This window comes from Ciconia boyciana, chromosome 1, assembly GCF_034638445.1.
Source record: "Ciconia boyciana chromosome 1, ASM3463844v1, whole genome shotgun sequence".
NCBI classification, from domain to species: Eukaryota; Metazoa; Chordata; class Aves; order Ciconiiformes; family Ciconiidae; genus Ciconia; species Ciconia boyciana.
Genome location: NC_132934.1, coordinates 204,967,855 through 204,989,692, shown reverse-complemented (window position 1 = coordinate 204,989,692; position 21,838 = coordinate 204,967,855). Strand labels below are relative to the sequence as shown.

Sequence of the window (21,838 nt, the reverse complement as noted above, 5' to 3'; positions counted from 1 at the left end):
CCTTCCATCCACTCGAGAGGTGTGGGAAGAAAGGTTGCCAGTGAAGACTGAGGCAAAGAAGTTGTTGAGTACCTCAGCCTTCTCTTCATCTGTTGTTACCAGTTTGCCAGTCTTGTTCATCGGGAGGGTACACTTTCTTTGACCTTCCTTTTCTGGCTGACATACCTGTAGAAGCCCTTCTTAGTATTCTTTGCATCCCTTGCCAAGTTCAGCTCCAGCTGCACCTTGGCCTTCCTGACCCCATCCCTACACAACCAGGCAGCGTCCCTATGCTCTTCCCAGGTTACCTGTCCCTGGTTCCACCACCTGTGCATTTCCTTCTTGCCCTTTAGTTTGACCAGCAGGTCTCGACTCAGCCATGCAGGTCTCTTGCCATCCTTTTCTGATTTCTTACACCTGGGATCGAGAGCTCTTGCACTCTATGGAAAGCATCCTTAAAGATCTGCCAGCTCTGTTCTGCTCCCTTGTCCCCAGGACAGTTTCCCAGTGGGTCCTATTGACGAACTCCTTGAAGAGCTCAGGACTTCATTAAAACTGGAAGTCAGAGTGAAATCCTGACAGTGTTCAGATCACTTATTTTTAAAAATCCTTCATTACAGCTTACTGAAGTACCTGAGTGCCTAAGAAATTAGAAACTTGAGTTCTTTTTATCCCAAGGAGTTTGAACCTGTGTTTCTAGCATCCTGTAGTAATTTTCAAAACAAGCAAATTGGGTCCTTTTAAATACTCAGGTTCATAGATAGCTAGTTTCTGTATCGTAGATAGCTTGGGGAAAAATCAGGCACCTAGAAGTTTGCCTAGGAAAGACAGGGGTGTTGGTAGGAAGCTTTTCTCTGGTCATCCTACATCTCCATAGCTTCTTTGGTCAGTTTGGCAGAGCATTCTGGATCTCTTGTGTAACATAAGCGCCAAAATCCTGCCTCAGTGGCATTTGCTTTCTTGGGTCTGCCCAAATCTTCTGTGAAATCAGTATTGTGTAGTGCCATGTACTTATGCTTTTCAAACTTGCATAGAAAAGAGATTATTAATTTTCTAATGGATTTTCCTATTCCCATTCCATAGTTGGTAAACTCAAAACCAGTAAAGGTGTTTAGGTACCTCACTGGCTTTGAGAGGTAGCTTTGTATCTGTATGAACATTGAGGTATTTTACTTCACAATGAATGTGAATATAACATTATATATACACACATATAACATTATATATACACACATATAACACACAAAGAACACCTGTAAATAAAATGGTCAAAATTATCAAAAATAGCAAGTAGCGTGAGAGGTGAGGGGCCTGAGTTTTCAGAGTAGGTAGCATTTTTCCAGCATTTATCTCCAGAAGTGTGTTCCCGTTCACCTCTTGGAACTGTGTACAGTCAGCACTTCTTTTGCAGAAAATGTCTAATATACATATAGCAGCCTTTTAGTGTAATAGTGTTCTGACAGAGTCCTTTGGCAGAAAATTCACTTGTCAGGTTCTTTTAAAATTTTACTTGTTTCAATGTTGTTCTTTCATTGACCTCATGAAAGATTTCTTAGATTCATGTTTTCTCTTTGTTTTAGTGCTTTACTGAAATGAAATTGCTTGACACAGCTGTTCTAAGTCTTAAGACATATAAGTGACCTCTTTAATTCCTCATAAGTGTTTCCTTTTCCAGAGTACCAAGTATGTGGACAGGCTGGGTTTAGATTTCATGTGTTAGGACATAAGATAATGCAGGCAACAGGCAATACAATAAATTGTACTTATATAACAGAAACGATATGCTAATCCAGAAAATAAAAAGTACACTCTATGAATATCTTTCTTTCCTTATCATCCTATAATATTCTCACGGATTAAATCAAATTAAATCATTGGGATGTCCAGGTTTATTTCCCTGTAGCTATTGGCCACTAAAAAAGAATTAATAATTGTTGAATGCTTTTTGAGGTCAGCATAAGTAGTTCTAGTTCTGCATTTTTACAAGAAAATGTGACATTCACTTTCACTACAGAGTAGGCTAGAAAGGGAAATAAAATATGTGAATATTTGAATGAGAATGATAAGCATCTTTAATGTGTGAAATGATGGAATTGTATGATGCAACAAAGTAAATGTAAATTAATGAAATTTTCATGAACTAAGTAAAAGTGAGTATGTGTTTAAATCAGGAATACTTCTTTATTCTTTAGTTCCTAACTTATTTCTGGAGGTTGCCTCAACTGAGATTTTGTGTTCCCATGAGGTTTTGTTTTACAAGGAGAGTAAAATTATATACAATGCAGGATCAAGTCTATTTTCAACCTCTGGAGCACAACTGGGTAGAATTTTTTTAATCTTAATTTTTAAAAGTTGCAACTTTTCTTGCACCCTCCAGATTTACCAGTTTAAGCTAACCTGCTATTGGAACAGGTTTTTTAAAATCAATCCTTACAAATTTTTCCTCTATTTAACTTAGTCATTTTAGAAACATATGCTTAGCTATACAGGTGCAGTTCCCAGATTAGACAACAAGTAAGCCTGTCACCTACAATTTCTTTTTACTGTTTTTTTCCCATCTGAAAATTTCAAAGTTATTTCTTAAATTTGGCCTAGTATAGAAAACTGAGCATATCGAGTTTTCTGTATGGTGAACAGAAAACTTGTTTGGTGAAGTTCAAGCAGAGGTTAACAATATAATTTAGCCAAACATAAAGGTTAATAAATAACTAACAAAGCATTATTTATTCTTTTCTATTAGAAAGACACCGGTTTGTATAGCTTTAGTTTGAAAATGTTCCCTAAAGGGATCTTTCCCTACACTTGGTTCTTTGTTCTTCTATTTAGTTTCTTTATCTCAGATCATCACTATAATGGAAGACTGCACCAACCTCTGAACATTTAGTGCAAGATAAGATTTAATTCAATCATAAAAAGTCTTTCAGGACTCACTAAGCTTTTTATTCTGCAATTTCAAATATTTGTACAGCTATAAACTATGCAATATTATAGCATAACAATTTTATTAGAATAAACAAAGTTTTACTACAAAAATATGTTCTTATTCAATAATTAATTTTATGCGTTCTTTAGTAAGTTCTCAAAACGTTAATTCTATTGTAATTGCCAGGGGATATATAATAATTTACCTAGGTTAACAGATTTTGCTACTTGAAACATTTTCCATTTAAAGTCACTAATCAGAGAAAAAATCTTCATTGTATAAGATTGCATATCTAATGCAGCTTCTCAGTTTTTCACCATGATTTTTTCCAACATATGGTATAAAATCATTTAGCTGCTCAGTTGTGTGGAAGTGGCAGAGAGAGAGAAGAAGCGTACGGGAATGTGAAAACAGTTGATGTGCATGCTTTCCTTGATGTTTATGTGTATTTTCAAACCTTGAACTTAAAAAAAGTATGTATTTAAAACCATGTCAGGCATCTCAGTGTTTGTGTTTAAATGGAGAAGTATTAGTAAAGAAAATGCCTATGTAGTACATACATAAAGTTATCTCACTGGCAATTCATATGGTGCCCGTTGCTCTTATTCATCACTACGTTAGTGTTTGACAAAGAAGTTGGCGGAGTGGATGAGGCCTCCGTGTGCCCTTAGATCTGATCTGTCCTCATAGATCAGATGATATTTTCTTCTTTCTGAAAGATGAGAAGAAGGGGTTTCATGGGGGGGGGGGGGGGGTGTTAATCACTGTGATTATGATAGTTGAGAGATGTTTTCTGTGTTTGCCATGACAAGGTTTAAATCCTCATCACTTGAGGCACTTTGTATGAAAATAAACATATTAGTCTAGTATTATGGAAAAATTCCATTTTGGGGCAGATCCACTATCAAATCTGCTTTTTTATGGATTCTCTTTCATTTTCTAAACTCCCTTACATGTTAGAGTACAAAAACCATCCTGTGCCATAGGGCAATCCAGAAACAGTAGTGTTGTTTAGACAAATCTTGTTCCTTTTTTGATATTGTAGAATTGATATAAAACTTAGGATTAAATTTGTTGAACTATGCAGCTCTTTTATCTGAATTTCATGCCAAAACCACATCATTTTCTTTTGCAATTGAACACAGGTAAATTTTGACTTGATGGAAACATTCATGATGCTATGACCCCAAGTTGTAAAAACACCAGGCTCAATATTGATTGTATTTTAGCCTAAGCTCTCATTGAGGAAAAATTACTATCAGCAAAAAACCATTTCTGATAAACCTAACAGTCTGGTTTTATGCCTGTATTTCAGAATTTTAATCCAGAAGTCAAAGAAACAGATGATTCAGAAAGCTTGTCAAGCCTTGACAGTCTTGAGGCTGGAGAACAAAATGGAAATTACACAACACCAAGTGAATCATCTTTGACTACACATTGTGACTGTGCCCTGTACAATCCAGAAAAATCACAGACTAGGAATAATGGTTTGCTTTATACAGCTCAAAGTACTTCTTCTAAAAATATGCATCTAAATAATTGTCTGAGAAATGTAGATTCCCAAAACAACCATAACTTACCTATTCATGATCTTTTAGCTAAACATAATGTTCTAACTCCTGCTGAACATGTAAACAATTCAAAAGAGGAATCATCTGTTTCTCACAGATCTGAAAAAAAACCTGCAGAGTTCTCCACCTCTGGTATGCAGTGTCTAAATAATGCATTCAGTTTTCTGCAAATTATAAAAGAAGAAAGAAGCAAGCCATCTTCTGGAACGGCTAGCACATTAGCCACTGGTCATCCTGTTTTCAATCCTAGCAAAGCCCGGGCCAGCCCTGACTCAATTCCAGGAGAAAGAGTTCAGGATCTGATGCAAGATCAGAGTTCTAAATTGACCCCACAAAAAAGAGCTATATCTATGCAAACCTCCAGTCAACCTATTGCAACATCTATAATCTTATTTCCTAATCAGGAATGTTCCACTGGCGTTCCCAGCACAGCTGATACACTACCAAAGGACAAAAACATCAGTATGGAGTTTTTAAAAAATACCTCAGGAAAAATGACTGAAACAAAAGAAGAAAATATTAAATGTATTGATGACATTAATCCAGGATCATCTTTATTTCAGGACATACCAAATGCTTCAGTTCTGTGCGATGTTAAGCAACAGAATAACAAAGAGGAAAAAAAGGGAAATACGGTAGAATCTATGTCACTGGCGTCTGATATGGAGTTGACTTCTGGCACTCCTGAACAGCACAAAACCCTGAAAAACAATATTCTTGAAAGAAAAAGAGCAAGATTATTCACAAGTATCTTAAAGAAGGAATCTAAGTATGAACCCAGTCATTTCAAAGCTGTGGTTATGAACCACGGGATTGGTTTTGGAACTCGACCTGTGTCTTCTATCAGAGACAGTTTAGAACTGACAAAAATAAAAAAGAAATGTGCAGAAAATGAAAAATACAATAGAAAGCTAAGATGGTGTGATCAAATTAACCGGATAATAGTAGAAAATAATGAAAAATGCTATGAAAAAACCAGCAGTGAAATATCTTCTGAACAGCTGCAATATGTTCAAACTACAAATAATGCTCCTAAGACTAATTTAAGGATTGTTGCTCAACCTTCAAACCCCCAGTTCATAAAAAATCATCAGGAAAACTCTCATATATCAAAAGCAAATGTTAATACTGAAGAATCAAATAAAGAATGCATGTCTCTGAATATGTTTATGTCTACTGGATCCTTTTCTGCTAAAAAAGCTTGGATGGTATCAAAAGATGAAGAAAGTAAACCCCCAGTATGTAGTAATAATTCTAAAATTAATGAAGTTAATCAACTCAAAAATAAGGCAAAACTAACTAGAAGACCAAGATCTGTAAGAACCCAGCCAAGTTTTATGCCCAAGAAGAGAACAGGCACTATAATCCGACCGCAGTCAGCCGCTGAAGCCAACAAAGCTCTAAAAGCTCCAGGGAAATTGCTAGCACCTCACCCACCATCCGCACCTCTGCCGGGAAGCAGAAGGGGCAAAAACGCAGCCAGCCCTGGGTGGCAGACGCTGCTGCCTTCGAGTCTTCAAGCTACAAGCAGGAATGATTTAAATGAAAGGCATGTTTTCTTAGCAGATCAGGTTTTAAATAGCAACGGTACAGAGAACAGTGAGAGTATGACTTGTCGTTCGGACTTGGCCACTGCGATATCTACACCTGGCTGCAGCACGGCCAAATACGAACCTTGGGCAAAAAATACTTGTTCTGTAAATAGTGTTCAGACAAGTGCCTGTCAAGATCGTTCAGTAACCTGCACTGAAAGAAGACCTGCTAACGCAGAAAATGGATTACATCTCCATCATGTCCCAGCAGCTGGGAAAACAAGTACCTCCTGGCAAGGAGCACATACTGCCCCAGCTCCAGAAGACCCTGCTACTGGTAAGAGTCATGTTTCTGGGTTTGGGGTGGGGGGATGTTCAGACAAAAGTCTTTTTCAATTACATCACAACTTTGTTTTCAGTTAAAACATCCAGCCTTTCATCCATTCCCACAATACAGCCGGTTTTAACAAGTTTTCACCATTTGTCATTGTCATTTCCATTCTAGTGGTGCCCAGACGCCCCTCAAATGTCGATCCCCATTTTTAATAGCTCTCTACAATATTAAATGAAAAGGAAGTATTTTCCCTGAGATTATATTCCTGACTAATGAGCAGATGTGACAGGTGGTCTAAATAATGACATAGGAGGAAGTGACTAAGTTTTATGAGCAAGTTTTACAAGGTAACTGGGAGTCATAGCTTGTTGTCCAACAGTCACTGCCACCTGAGAGTGAAAGAAATGTAGATCTACCATGTTTTTAAAATGCTGACACTGTAAATGCCAAAAATTATGACGTTTTAGTCCCAGTAATACAATTAATGCTCAAAAACATTAAATGTAAGTTAAAAATAAAAATAAAGAGCTTCTACCAGACAAATTTTGCTGTGCTGCAAAGTATGTCTGATTTATAAAGAATTTTAGGAAATTTTAGCACCAATCCTGCATTTTATTAAAAATTAACCTTGGGAACAATATGATGCAGAGATTGATTGATAAGATAGAGGAAAGATGCATAAGAAATGCCGGGAGAATAAACTTTTCTCTCCTGGGTTTTACATTTCAAAATATCTTTCTTGGTCTTGATTCGCCTTGTTTCTCCTCTGCAGCCTAGCTATATGCCGAGCCTCGGGCACTGACGGCACCCTTGTGCCTGTGATTTGCATGCTGCCCGCCGGGTGCGTTCCCGTTGAGGGCTGCAGCTGGGGGCAGAGCTCCTGACGCTGCCGACCCTGCCTCCGGCGCCAGCAGCTCTCCCAGCCGCGTACCGGGCTGGCATCACCCCGAGGATTGGCCATGCCAATCAAAGCTACTTCCTAGCAAAATGCGTAATTCCCATCAGGTAAAAACCCTAATTTTCTAGGTTTATCTGCAGTAATACATAGTTTTAACTATGGAGTGATTCAGAAGAGCACTGTTGTGTAAGAGCAGAGGTAGGTGAATGTTCTTGGCCTAAAGCAGGGGTGGGAAATGAGAATGTTACCTGCTTGTCCATTCCAGTTCAAAGTCAAACAGATGAGCTTAAGATATGTGTGACTTAAGTTAACCTGTTTGATTTTACATTGGAAATGAATGAAGTCTTGCATTGCCAGGCCTCACCTCCAGCAGAGATACTTGCCTCTTGATGTCCTTATTTGCACATCGGATCAACGAATCGGGGAATGTACTGGGTCAAAGCTGTGCCCTGCTAATACTGTCTTCACTGCAACTTTAAATGCTACGTCCCCAGTGTCACATAGCTCCAGCTCTTTTAGAGGAAGAGCTGAGTAACCTCTCTTTAAAATTTGGGTGGGTGGCCCTCTCTCAGTATCTGCTTAGATTTTGTGTTTTGAAAGTCTTCTTTATTTTAAATACTCTAGATAGCGCTTAATGACTTACTATTATTTGTTCTATTGCCTGCAAATGCACATAGATCGCCATAGTCTTTGTCCTGAAGTGCTTGCTACGAGGGACTGAATACTGCATTGTTCTTGAGTAAAAGATCTGCTGGGGCCCTATTACAGAGTTCAGTGAGGTCTGTGAGGACACTGCAGAAAATGTGATCTGTTGCAACGGTTGGCCAAATGTACAGAAAGAATAAGTGGGAACAAGATGAATAAATAAAATCGTTGTTCATTAGGATCTTCCTGTAATTGGGCTTCCAGGCTTCAAGTGGTATATCTTCTGGCTGACACATATTATACTGTAGCTGGATATTAGAATTATTTTAAGTCCTTTGGTGTTCAGTCAGTAAAATGCTTTAAAAATGTGTGTAACATTTAGCCTGTGACAAATACGGGACTAATTCACATGCTTATAGTTAAACAGGCATAGACTGCTCAGTATCTCATGCCCTTAAAGATATACTGCTTATTATCTTTTTGTCTTACATTTCTCAGAGGAGTATTTTCCTAGGCATAGATCTAGCATGTCTTGCAAACTAATTAAATTAAGTGTTGATCCATATCAATAGAGCAACTTCAGATTTTATTTTTCAGAAAAACATTATGTGATTACTAATACAAGGGGTTTCTTCTTTGCTTCTTTTTAAATTTTCCCCCATATTCAATATAACATGATCACATTTCCTTTTCTTTTCAGGTGCTATTCAGCACCATGTGTCACATTACAATAATTCACATATAACTAAATGGCAACCCTTTAAAGCTAATGTGTCCCATGTTACTATTGATGGCAGCAGCCAGATGACTAGTTTCAAATCTGCTTCTAGGAGCAATGAACTGTTTTCTTTTTCTGCAAATGGTAAGAATTCTGCTTTGTTAAATATCACTGTAATAACAACTAAAGAAAAAAATTCTGTTACAATCACTAAAAGACCTCTTGATCTAATCATGAATTGTACATTAAACTGCACATGTAAATATTTATTATGTAGATAAGTAGGTAATTTATCTTCCCAAGTATAAATCAAGTAACTGCGTTTACAAATGAGAATATAACATCTCCTTGGATATGTAGATTCCTGAGTTGCACATGAAAATGCTGATTTGCATCTCCAGTTTGTATGCATGAAAGTTTAATTAAGAACTTAATTTTAATTTTGAAACTTGATGCTTTAATTTTGAAAATGTATTATTACACCAGACAAAACGGAGATAACTTTGAGGTACAGTGTCTAGGTTAGGCCTCTCTAGCTGAGGGAAAATACTATACAGCAGTACTGTGATTAAAATTAGTATGCAGATGTATAAATTAGTAAGATTAACTACAAAATCTCAAGCTGTAGAACTAAGGTTTTCAACCATGACTTTGCATTTGAATCACACCTGTGAGGCCACACCTGGAGGACTCAGGGCAAGAGAAACATGGACAGACTGGAGGCAGTCCAATGAAGGGCCACACAGATGATGAAGGGAGTGGAGCATCTCTCCTAGGAGGAGAGGCTGGGAGAGCTGGGACTGGTCATCCTGCAGAAGAGGAGGCTCATGGGGGATCTTATCAATGTATACAAATACCTGAAAGGAAGGTGCAAAGAGGACAGAGCCAGGCTCTTTTCAGAGGTGCCCCGTGGCAGGACCAGAGGCAGTGGGCACAAACTGAAACAGAGGAGGTTCCCTCTGAACATCAGGAAACACTTTTTTTTTACTGTGAGAGTGACCGAGCACTGGCACAAGTTACCCAGAGACTTTGTGGAGTCTCCATCCGTGGAGATATTCAAAAGCTGTCTGGACATGGTCCTGGGCAAGCAGCTCTAGGTGGCCCTGCTTGAGCAGGGGGGTTGGACCAGATGACCTCCAGAGGACCCTTCCCACCTTTACCATTCTGTGATTCTGTGAATCAAATAAACTGTGTGAAGTATTACATGTTTTCTGCACAGTGCTATGTAATCTTAACAAATGTTGAATCAATTAAGATATAAGATACAGCATCTTGGCAACAGGTATTTACTGTGTTGGACAATTAGACTTTAGGATTATTCTCTGAATGCAACTTATTTTCTAAAACATTACTTTTTGGCACATTATTCGATATTTGTTATATCATAGTTCACTGTCTGTTCATTCTCCCTCTTACTTGGTAAGACCACCTTGTATCTTTGTACAGACCATCTTTATTATCTGAGATTCAAAGTGGGGCTTCACTTAACCTGCTTATAAACGTCCACATACTTGCTTATAAACGTCCACATACAATCCACATCTGTATCTTATAGTCCTATGCTAACATTAAATTAAATATGCCTTAGAAGTGCCTGCTTCTCTTTCTGTCTCTTCACTATAAGAAAATACATTCAGCAAGATCAGATGTAAACATACACAAGGTAAACATCTAAATTTGGACAGAGATATTTACTCACCATTACTAGTTTTGCTACTACTGTCTTTATCATGTTTTTACACATTTTTGGTTTATCTTTGTATGCATGTCATTTAAGGTGTTGTTCCTGTGACAAGACAAAAGCAGGTTTTTGACAACCATGAAGATAAACACAGAGTTTTTTCAGAACACAGAAGACAAAGTGTAGCCTCTAAAAGATGGAAGCCTACTCATCATGCACAGGTAAATATTAAATACTATAAAAAATAAAAAGCTTATTTATCCTCAACATTGAAAGAGTTTCAGGAATATCAAAGATTTGTTCAGTGTCACACAATTTTGAATCACTGTGCTTAGTCACCTTGCTGTCACTGCTAATGAAAAGAATAAAACCAACTAGAATACATCACTGTATTACTATACACTAATCTTTTTGCACTTGAAAACATTTAGTAATATGAAATAATAAATAATAAATAATAAATGTTCAGAAAGTAGTACAGTTACCTTAAATTACACTTAAAATATTCTTATAATATTTTTGATAGAATTCGTTATATACTGTCCAGCTGAGTCCTGTTCAATCTGCATTTCATCCAGTCCAAAATATGAATAACACCTATAAGTCTGATGAAGGTACAGTAACACATCTCACTTCAATTCTTTGTTATACATAAAGTAGTGACCCAATTAATACATCCACTGTGTAACATTACTTGAGTCTTTTGGCATCAGTGATTCTAAGTAAGAAAGGGTAGTTCGTTGTGTAGACCTAATTTTTCCTCACGAAATGTAAGATATAGCATCACGTGTCATGATATTGATGGGTTTATAAATGCATTACAACATATAGTCAAGTTTCATTCCATTCCTGTTTGTATTTAACTGTATGATAGCTGTATGTATCATACGTAACTGTATGATATGGACAGGTATTGCTTGCTATCGTTATATATTTCCAAAGTCGGTAGAACTTGCTCTGGTGCCAATTGTAAGATGCATTAGTGATCTTAATTATGTTATTTTCTAACGTATCATGCTTCTTGACTTTGCCACCTTTTTGATCTTTTAATGTGAATTTTGTGTGTTTCACAGACCTACAGTCATGAAAGCAAGCAGTATATTTAAATGTCATGAGCACTTCTCATTTGAAGTTACCCCTGTAATCTCTTCAGTTTCAGAAAGCACTGTTCAGTTTCTTATGGCAGAAGAACTAGCAAGTACACCAGTTGGAGAAGATGAAATCCTGACAGCTATGGAAAGTTTACAACCGGCCAGACAGCCCTTGCTGCTTAACAGGGCTCTGTGTATAGGCAGGAGTGCACTTTCAATAGAAGAAGAGATTTTCCAGTCTCTTAATCATCTCAATCGAAGGCTACAAAGTAAGTTTGATAATAAATAGGATTCTACATCAAGTGATTAAGTAACTTTATATTTTGTTGTCATGGATTAATTTGGATTAAAAACATGAATCCTTTGATAGAAATATGTTTCTTCTGATTTTCTTCTTATTATTCTTTACTAAGTGTAGCAAACAGGAGATAAAAATAGTGAAACCTTTCTTAGAGTCAATGAAATTAATTTGAAATAATGGTGACTTTGGTCAAAAAAATCATTCAAAATATGACTGCAGGACACCTTCAGAAACTGTCTTAGCCCAACTGTAGCTGTTGTTTCTAACAGATGTTTGTCAAAACTGTTCTTTAAAGTGTACAGATACAGATGTATCAGCCTCACTTAGGCATCTGTTCCAATGTTTATCCATCTTAATTTTTTTGCAATTATTTTTGCAAAGAATTACCTTTTATATTATACATCCTATATTTTTGCAAATACAACCCTTTGTAATGAATGGCTTTTCATTTCCTTTATTCTAGTCTTTTAGGATGTTCCTCTTCTCCATGAATTCTTAAAGATCACAAATACAGTTCTGAGATTGCTGCAGCCAAATCGGAATGTTTATGTGAATATCACTTGCACAACTATTTTAAAAATCTCAAACTTACCTGAGCATTCTCTAACCTATTCTTTCTCTATGCCAGGCTGATTTCTTACCTGCTTTGTACTGGTGCTTTTTATATGAGCTACCCCATCGCAGTTGACATTTTATTGAAGAATGTGGGGAAAAAGTCTGTACTTGCTCTTGATAATTTTTTCTCTCCAGTGATTGGTTAGCCAACACTTTCATTCATCATCCTGTTATAACTAACATATTCGTAGAACAAACTTACTTTTTGAGTCTCTTGCTACTGTATGTAATGGTTAGTATTTGCTTTGACCTACATGATCATACAGGTCTTTCATAAAAATTCTCATTAGTTTGACAAAGTTTCTGCATTTTGTGTGCTCCACCCCGTTAGTATTTGAAACTAATGGGGACTTTGAGTCTTAGTCCATGTGGTCTCTCCACTGGACTGCTTGGCTTTCCATATCATTGGAATAACTTCTGCTTGCCATTTTTTGCTGTTTATGGAACTGCCAACACTCCTGAATTTTATGTTTTCCTTGGACTTTTTTTCATATAAAATTTTACATGCCAATTATTTGAGTTTATAAGAGTCTGCTTTCTTGAAGTCCCTTGATTTTATTTTACTATTCTACTTCTTTTCCTTGTGGACTGCACCATTTCATGGTCAGGTTACCCACATTTACCTCCCTATTGACTGGAATCAAACTAAACCAGCGCTTATTAAGCTTCTGCACACTATCCATGCGTTTCTACATCAGATGGTGGATTGCTTGACTTTGAGGAAAAAGGCTTCGGTCTCCTGTAAACTGCAACAGCAGGATAAAAGATCTTTGCAACCACTTAGAAACTTTCTGCAGCTGTAGCTTACAGTTCCTGCTCCCATCAAACAGTGGTTCAGAATTTTTCATTATATCGTACCTTATGGTTATTGCTGCCAGGCAAATAGAAGTGAAGAATTGCATCTTTTGTCAGAGAGGAGTTTTAGTATGATGTGCTTGGGTTAAGAAAGTAGATATGAAAAGAGAAATACGAGAAAATAGAAAATAAATTGCTGTATAAATAACAGAGAAATAACAAAGAAATAGAGGCAAAGGTAAATGCAGCAAAGGAACTGGGAGCAAGAAAGCTGAAGTTTGCTAAGTGTGGAAAGGAAAACTATGGAAACTATAAGAAAAGTACGTAAGGAATATGAAAGAAACAATGAAAGAATCATAGGAGTTAACTGATTGCAGATGAACTAACTGTGAAAATTAATGTAATACATATATATATATATATGCACCTTAGAAATTTAATTAGCTTGCCTAATTATTTGGGGATTAAAATTGGTAATAAGAAGCTGTGAAATTTTACAGGTAGACTGACAGGACATGTAAGTACATGTAAGTAGGTACCTGTAAGTAAGTAAGTAAAGTGTTGTAAGTACTTACATGTCATGTAAGTACATTGCTTTTTTAAACCGTGACCTTTTTGAACCCCTTTTTTGGCTTTGTTTTCACGTTACCAAATTAAGTGACTAAAACTGTGTACCTTTATAGCGGTCTTTTTAATGAATAACAGTTAGTCACTAACCAATCTAAGCCTGGAATTTTTGTTGCCAGCTTAGAGTAGCTGGCATTCTTTTCTCTAGCTTTAGATTTCTTTATTGACACTACATTTTTTGTTCAGATAATAATATCTAGCTGCAAATTTTAAAAATACAGATACAGCATATACTTCAGCAGCTGTCAGTAGGGGAAAAAAGAACAGTGCTATTAAACTACATTTCCACAATCTTTGGGAAGTTTTGTGTTGAATATTTGACTGTGAATCATATTTCTATTGTAGTATTTGGTTTACTGAATATTTATGATATACCTTTATGCTATTTTTAGATGTTCAAGAAGCCATTACCAGAAACCCATCTGCTTCAAACGTTTTGCAGATAATCACCCCTTTAGTAAGTATTTAATTTAAATATGTTCAGCTTTAATTCCTACAAACTTACTTTATGGCTTATTTTACAGTAAAAATATAATAATTGAAAATGTTGGCATCAATCTGTTCAACTGGCTTGCCAGATTTTCAGGTTTCTATTTATGTAAAAAAAGCCACACATAGGAACTTTATAGTACTGTAAACAGGCGTTAACTATTTATACCAGGCTGCCTCATCCTCTGGCGTAATTTTCCTTTTGGAATCTGAAGACACTTGTGAAGTCAAGGAAGTTCCAAGAACCTTTAAGGAATAGTAATTTATAGCAGGGTCCATTTGAACTGTATATAGCTCATAACTAATATGTATTTCTTAATAACGTAGAGAGGAAAGGTGGAATGATGCATGGTAGTGCGTAAAATAATCGGTAGTACAATGAATTCTTACTTTGACCTGCAGATATGCCATGTTCTGTAAGTGATATGTATAACCTTTCTTCAAGAAGTGTTTGCATTTTGTTTCATATATTCTAGATCTTGTCAGTTTGAAACAAAATAATCATGATACCTGGAATATAAAGAACTGAATAGGCAGATGAGTGTCCAAAGTACAAAACTTACATTTCAAATGTTCAGTTTATAATGCAGGAATTAATATTTATAATTCTGTACTATCAGTCTCCTCCTTTACTATATATTTGTACTGAGTAAAAAATATAGACAGATGACTGTATACGTCACATACTTTATATACTTTCACATACTTTATATACTTTACTGGATAAACTGTTACCAAAAATGTTAGAGAAAATACTCTTTATTCAGAAGACTTTTGCCACTTACTGAGATTGAGACTGAAAAACCCCAGAAAGTATCCAGGCTCCTAAATTGAAAATGACTGCCTGGTTTTGAAGTGGGACTGTGAAAAGAACACAGAGCACCTCACTACCTCTCTTCTTGTGAATCCTAGTAGTAGGTGTAACTTGGAACCTCAGCTTCCCCTCTTCTGCCTCCTGTCTTACAAATTTAATTCTTTATGGCTAAACAACGTGTAAATTTTGTATTTTTCAGCAATTAGTGTAGCATAGCTACCTTTATTGGACCTAACTGTGTTTTTAGTAAAGTACTTTTGAGCTTGTATGTTCTCTGGGGCTTTCTTCATAGCCTGTCCTACTTAAATAAAAAAAAAAGCTGTTCCCCCCCACCAATGCATTTTCCTGGCTTTCAGTAGTCAGACTTCTTGGCTGGCTGGTCTGTGACAAAGCTTTCTCCCACTAATTCTTCATCTACAGGATTTTTTGTTTCATGAATAAGATATAAACACTAGACATTACTCAGGCATTACTCAGGCTGCACAGTCTCTGGAACTGTAAGTTCTCTGATGGACATTTAAGACCCTTCTTTCTCTACGAGTATATGCTTAAGCATTTAAACAGGTGTCCAGCTGTAGATACACATTCAGATCTCAGGCACTGGCTTGGAATTCTTCTTGAATTCACAACTGTCATACAAGTTCCCAGCTGCAGAAAAAGTATAGATGACTGAGATTTCATCAAATCTTCTGCTATGAGAAGTGATGGGATTTTAAATTTTTACTTCACCAAGAGAACAACCTGCTTCAGCTCTCCTAGTTTCAGAGCATCCAAATAAAGTATGGATATTCACTCAGTAATTCATGTGAATGACATTGTACCCTGTAATACCAACCTCTAAATCCAGATGAAGGTGCACAGTTGTTTATATAATGGAAAATAGATCACATGATGTCATCAGATGATGTTTCTTGAATGTTATATTATACATAACCACATTTCTGTTTATATACATGTATGTCTCATTATTCTCCATTTTATTATAGAGTATTCAGCAATGTATATCCTCCCCTTTGGTGAACACTCCAGTAGCCTCACAGCAGTACCAGAATGCCTCAGCTAGCAATCGATTGCAATTGCACAGGAGATACTGATGTTACCTGCTCCAGGATATTGCAGCTTTATGTACTTTATATGTAATGTGTATACTATTTGACACTATAAAATTAGCAACGAAATAAAGATGAAAGCAGTAGCTCAAATAATGAATGTCAATTATTGGTAAGCATTTTTAGGATAATTAAGTCTATTTCATTGTGCACTGTATTGTAACATTAAAAGAATGAAAATACTTCACATTTTTAGTGTTTGTATTGGTTTTGTAGATTTCCTTTACCCATAATTAAAGTGAAAGGAAAACAAATAGTTTGCTACTTAGATTATGTGTAAACTATTTTCCTAACTTCTTGAGTTTTTTAAGATTTGCTAATAGATTCTATTACAATTGTAAAAGATATATTTTAAAAGTGATTTGATTATCAGTAAATGATACATGGAGTTTCACCTTTTATCTTTATAGTGGTGGCTGTATTACAAATTACTGCAGACTATGTGTTGCCCTTCTTCAGTAGCTACATCTGATGTCTCTAAAACTGACTGTGCTCCAACATCATACTTCTCCTAGCATAGCTCCTGCAGGTCTTGTTCAATTTGTTGGAGATTCCTGTTCTCCAGATTTTCCCAACAACATTTATCAACACTTGCACGTAAAGAGCAATTCTTCCTCGGCTCGCCATGTAAAGAACCCCAGGCTGAAACTGTCAGGAAATTAGAAAGATAGGTGCTTGGGAAGGAAGCGTACAACTAATGGTATGTAGATGCACTTCCACTGAAGCACGTAGGGAAACCTCTCTACATCACTGTCAGCTTTAGGCTAAAACAATTATTCTAGAAACACAAAACCATAAGCACCCAGCTAGCTCATTGGCAAAAGCTGGGTTTTGGTTTTCCTGATTGGCTTTACCTTTGTAATCCATATTACACAATCTCTGCATAAAAGGAAGCGAAGTGGGGACAACAGGCCTGGAGATGAGGACTCCATTCCTTTGTTTAAGATACCTACATGGAGCCAAATATTAATATATTGTGCATAAGGACATATATAGTCTAAGAACACGTCTAAGTGTCTTTCTGCCGAGCTAGATGCACTTGCAGGTGTCTTTGCAAGTGTTTATTTTGGAGAGACAGATTGGTTTTGGCATTCTTGGATTGGCAGATTATACATTGATCCCTCGACTTTAAATTCATCTGTAGCATGACAATTAACATGTCAACAGATTTGACATGTTTGGTGATAAACCTGTGTGCATTGTTATGTCAGTTCTAGATTAAAGGCCTTTTGTTAGTTAATTAGCATGATACCTAAATCTGTGAAGTTAGTTAATTGCTAAGGAGTGGGAACTTTTTAACTTCCTCTTTTGCTCTTCCTCTGCTGTTTCTGTACAAAGTAGATAAACATTGAAACAAGCACAGAATCAGTCAACGAATCTAAGCTGGTAAATAGCTGCAAGAAGCAATAAAAGCAATTTATTAAACCTCTAGATTTTTAACTCCATATCAGATGCCTGATTTTCTGTTTGTAGCTATACAGTAAGAATTGTGGGGTTAGTCTGGGGACTTAAGCACTACCGTATTTCCACCAGAGCTGTGCCTGAATCCACACAGTGTTATTGCTAGTCTTTGTTAAAGTGTATGGGAGCTTAGAAGAGTTGTTTCAGGAGTGGGCTCAGTGCTGTACCAGTGCAACCATGGGAACATGCACCCAGAGGGACACTGGCATTTCTCTGAATAGAATGCATCTTCCCAAAAGAAGCAATCAAAATATTATTTGTCAAAAGTATTTTTAAAATTTTATTCCCCATCATACCATGATCATCATGCCATTATCTTTAATAAGTGCTGTCATTGCTTAGGAGGGAACCAGCCTGTAAAAGGGAGAGAAGAGGAAAACATGTGCCCATCGTAACAACGGACAATTTATCAGGGGATTAGAGCTACCTGCTGGTGCGTGATGTCAGCCAAGATTAAGGCGAGCTACATATGTAGCAAATAGTCAGCAACGGAAATTTTACAAAGGAGATTTAGGGAAAGCTTAATTTTTTCAAAGCAATGTTTTGAAACATCTCCTCTAGCTTGGCATTGCAGCATCTTCGGAGGAATAATCTGATAGGCTCAAAGGGGCTGACTTCAGTCTGGAGCCTTTTAAGATAAACTGTATTTAAACATCAAAACTGTAGAAACTTGATGTCTTATGATTGCTGTCTGTCCTGACAGTGCTGCCAGAAGGGGGAAGGTATAGCTGCAGTCCACACGCTTAAAGGATTCTGATGTGTATCAGGACTTACTGGGTCTTTGGTGCTCAAATACATGTAAAATTCCCAGCAAAAGACATGCGTGTATCCTCAGAGCAAGCGAACAAAGGCCTCCTGAGTTGGAACTCAAAATTGGTTTGCATGGAAAATACTGAGCCCTTACATCTCTGTTTGTATGCAGTACACTGCGACATTCCAGTATGGCGAGGATTTAATATTTAAATAGCGAGGGAAAGTTTCCCCACAGAGAGAGGAAAGCAAATAATCCAAATACCAGAGGCCATGGATCAAAACCAACCCTGCTAGTCAGCAAGCCAGAGCACCAGCTTAACCAGGCTTCTTCTCCTGTTAATAGGTTTAGGTGGCAAAAGCAAAGCCCATGAGTCAGCTTCCTCTCTTGATTACACGTAGAGATTTTTTTTCAAAAACAGGTTGCCTGTATTTACGTTTCTAGGAAAATATTTTCAAATTAGTTATTTGATTTAGGGTTACAGGCTTCAACTCAAAGATAATAACATTGTTTCCTAGATCACTTTGGCTCTTTTGACAATACTAAAGTATAGTTTTTGTTTATGTGTCTAAATAGCGTGACACTCGGACATCAGGAATGTGCACTACAGGAGTGGACCCAGAGGCAGCTGCTGGATTCTGAGCACTTGTGAAGAGCCAACAAGTTCTTTTGTTCTCATTAGCTGATGGTTATTCTTCAGATTGATGTTTCCAGGCTTTTCTGGTCATCACACAGAAATTAAAAAAAAAAGAAAAGCTTAATTTTAAGGCCTAATTTTATTTTTCAAGTATGAAGAAAAGTAACTATGTTAAAATCAACAAGCTTGGTTTAGACGTGGACATATTAAAATTTGGGTGCCTGAGACTTCTTTCAACAACTCTTCACTCTGCCTGCCATTTTTGCTGTTTTTTTAAAGAAATTAGTCCATATTCTTTCTACAATAAAATTTTAGTATAAAAAGAAACTATGAAAACCAGGTTAAAGCTATGGTTTTCCAATACAAGCCTAAATTAAAAAAAAAAAAAAAAAAAAAAAAAAAACCAGAACACAAACCTTCTTTAAATGTGCACCTATGTGCCTGAATTTCAACTTGATTCAACACCCATAGGGGTGGTTTCAGGTGCACCTGCACCTCAGTGCTTTTACAGAGAATAACATGCAAATGGTCCCAAAAAATAACCATGTGTCCTCAGTACATATCCTTTCCCATGTGATGAAGTATACTTTAAGCAAAAGGCTAAAGACCAACAGGTCACATGAAGTTGTTCAGGGGAGCCAGAGCACAAAATTAATTTTTCATTGATAAGATTAAACTTGCACATTTCACAGAAAGCAAACATGTTCCTCTTCTTGGAAAGGAATTTGCTGCTTTACACTCAGCTTCCCTCTTAGTCTAATTTGCTCCTTGAGCCGTAACATTCTGAGTAAATTGGCCCATCACAGATTTATAAGAGAAATGAATTTTTTTATAATATTTTACTTATATTACTGTGGCATAATATTTTACTTGTATTACTGCAATGCCCAGGCAAACCTGATTGTGATGAACGCTGTACAAATCAGAGGTCTGCAAACAAGCAGTAAGGCTCCAGGGTCAAACGAAGGCAAGATTTCAGCATGAGATGGCAGCTCCACAACCCCTCTGTGGCCGTTTGGGGTGTTTAATGATAAACCCGTTCCAGCTTTGCTCAGGAAAAGTTACAATAGTGGTGTAGACACAGCATTGTCTTCAGCCCATCAGCTAATACAAAGTAGCAGCCAGGGAGAATGTCCCAAATGGGTTGCAAATGGCAGTGGAGCAGAGCCAGACGAAGGTGTCATTGACAAGCAGCCTCCCGAGCGCAGACATGGCCAGGAAAACCCAGGGTTAGAAGAAGGGGGCTGAGATTAACGCAATCTTTATGCCCCATCAGGGGTTTGCAGGACATGAAAGCACACCTGCCAAGGTCCACCCTCTCCTCCATCTCCTACGCAGGAAGAAGATTATCTACCTCTACACCCAGGAGAGCACCACAGGCTAATAACCACCACCCACAGCACCTGCAGCTAGGTTTTAGGGTGGCAGGAGGCAATGGACCTGAGGCCTCCTGATCAGGGTCCTGCTCAGGGTGGGAAGGGCCCCTGCCTGCTGTTGGCACTGGAGGCAGTGGTGACAGTGCTGTGGACGTGAGGGATGGGTGAAGCTGCAGCCACATGGGGACTATGCGATGTCCTCAGTGCTGGCGGGGACAGGCAGGGAGACAGGGACTGGCTGGGCTGCAGCTGGAGCTGCCACAGCAGCCCAGGGTTTCTGAACAAGACTCTGATTCTCCATCCTCTTCTGGAGCTTTCTGCCAGCCAGGGGCATCAGGCAGCAGGGTCCTTGCCTATGCTGGTTGATAAGGTCTTGGTGGTGGCAAGAACTGCAGAGGTAATGGGAGGGAAGAGGGGGGCTGGGAGAGGCCAGAGACCTTCTTCCTCCAGCCACTGTTCCTGGCCTATTTGCTTTCATGAGGAAAAAGTATTTTCTGTAGCTACCAGATTCACAGGGAAACAGAACTGCAGCCTTGTGAGGGGATGAAGGTCTTTGCAGAGCCACTATTGACAGCTGTAGTCCATGTTTCAAACATTTTAAATACTATGTTTTGGAGCCAAAAGGGGCACAAGTAAACCTTTACTTTATTACAGTGTTTGGGGACAGCCAACTTTTGTGTAAAATTGCAGCAGCACTGTTGTTCTATATAATGACAGGCTATTAGGACTAAGGGTACCTCAGAGCATGTGAGACTAAAAGGCACCCTTGAAATCTGAATTCACCTGTATTAGGCCAGTATTTAGTAAAAATCTTGAGCTGTGTAGCAGAAGCTGTGGTAAAGCTCCTGCTGGGGAGGAGAACCTGACTGATGCTGTCAAATTCTGCAGACAAAACGGGAATAACAATGCACATTAGAAAAGAAATCAGCAAAATATGGGCAGAATGAATACAAGAAGCGACATCTAAAATGCGGCTGTTGGTGTGTGGGAATAATCAGACTCACTTGTCATCAAATACACTGAAACACTTAAATCTGCTACATGAAGTAGACAGAAGGTTCCATATCCTTTAATCATCCTCATCATAATATTCATAATAGTCTGGCTCATAATGATTCCTGCTCTAACACCACTGCTTTTATAAAAGAGATTTCACCCAGAGTGAATTTGACCTCATATAACTAGAGATGACTCCACAATGTTTTGGGAATTGTATTTCAAATTGTAGCCGCAGGATTCCTTCAATATTGAATATAAATCCCAAGCCAGCAACAATGGTGGCAATGATCCAGGTGACAGAAGTGGCTATGGGTGACACAAATCTACATATAAAGTATCTATTATTGTATATATTAATTCTGTGTTTGTTTTGAGAAGGAAGGAATTGTTCAACGTTTTTATTTAATCTGTATCCAATAGTTCATGTTCTTTCAGAGTGGCAGAAAAAGAAAAAAAGAAAGAAAAGAAAAGAAAAGAAAAGAAAAGAAAAGA

General features: G+C 37.5%; 1 protein-coding gene and 1 long non-coding RNA gene across 6 annotated transcripts in view; one reads left to right on the top strand and one right to left on the bottom strand.

Annotated features, from left to right (window-relative positions):
• Nucleotides 1-16,258, top strand: part of CEP126 (centrosomal protein 126) — a 43,865-nt gene extending 27,607 nt beyond the window's left edge. For 4 of the 5 annotated variants that reach the window (XM_072850650.1, XM_072850649.1, XM_072850648.1 and 1 more), the window contains 6 exons: nucleotides 4,218-6,342; nucleotides 10,378-10,502; nucleotides 10,808-10,895; nucleotides 11,435-11,641; nucleotides 14,103-14,167; nucleotides 16,000-16,258. In XM_072850650.1, the coding sequence (XP_072706751.1) occupies nucleotides 4,218-6,342; nucleotides 10,378-10,502; nucleotides 10,808-10,895; nucleotides 11,435-11,641; nucleotides 14,103-14,167; nucleotides 16,000-16,107 (2,718 nt within the window). In that variant the 3' untranslated portion in view covers nucleotides 16,108-16,258. Of the gene's footprint in view, nucleotides 1-4,217; nucleotides 6,343-10,377; nucleotides 10,503-10,807; nucleotides 10,896-11,434; nucleotides 11,642-14,102; nucleotides 14,168-15,999 lie in introns of those variants that run through there. The other variant, XM_072850651.1, reaches the window with a different exon arrangement.
• A 2,190-nt stretch (nucleotides 16,259-18,448) lies between these two features.
• LOC140646552 (uncharacterized) overlaps nucleotides 18,449-21,838 on the bottom strand; it is a 31,408-nt gene continuing 28,018 nt past the window's right edge. The window contains exon 4 of the long non-coding RNA XR_012040483.1: nucleotides 18,449-19,054. This is a non-coding gene — a long non-coding RNA (uncharacterized lncRNA). The remainder of the gene's footprint in view (nucleotides 19,055-21,838) is intronic.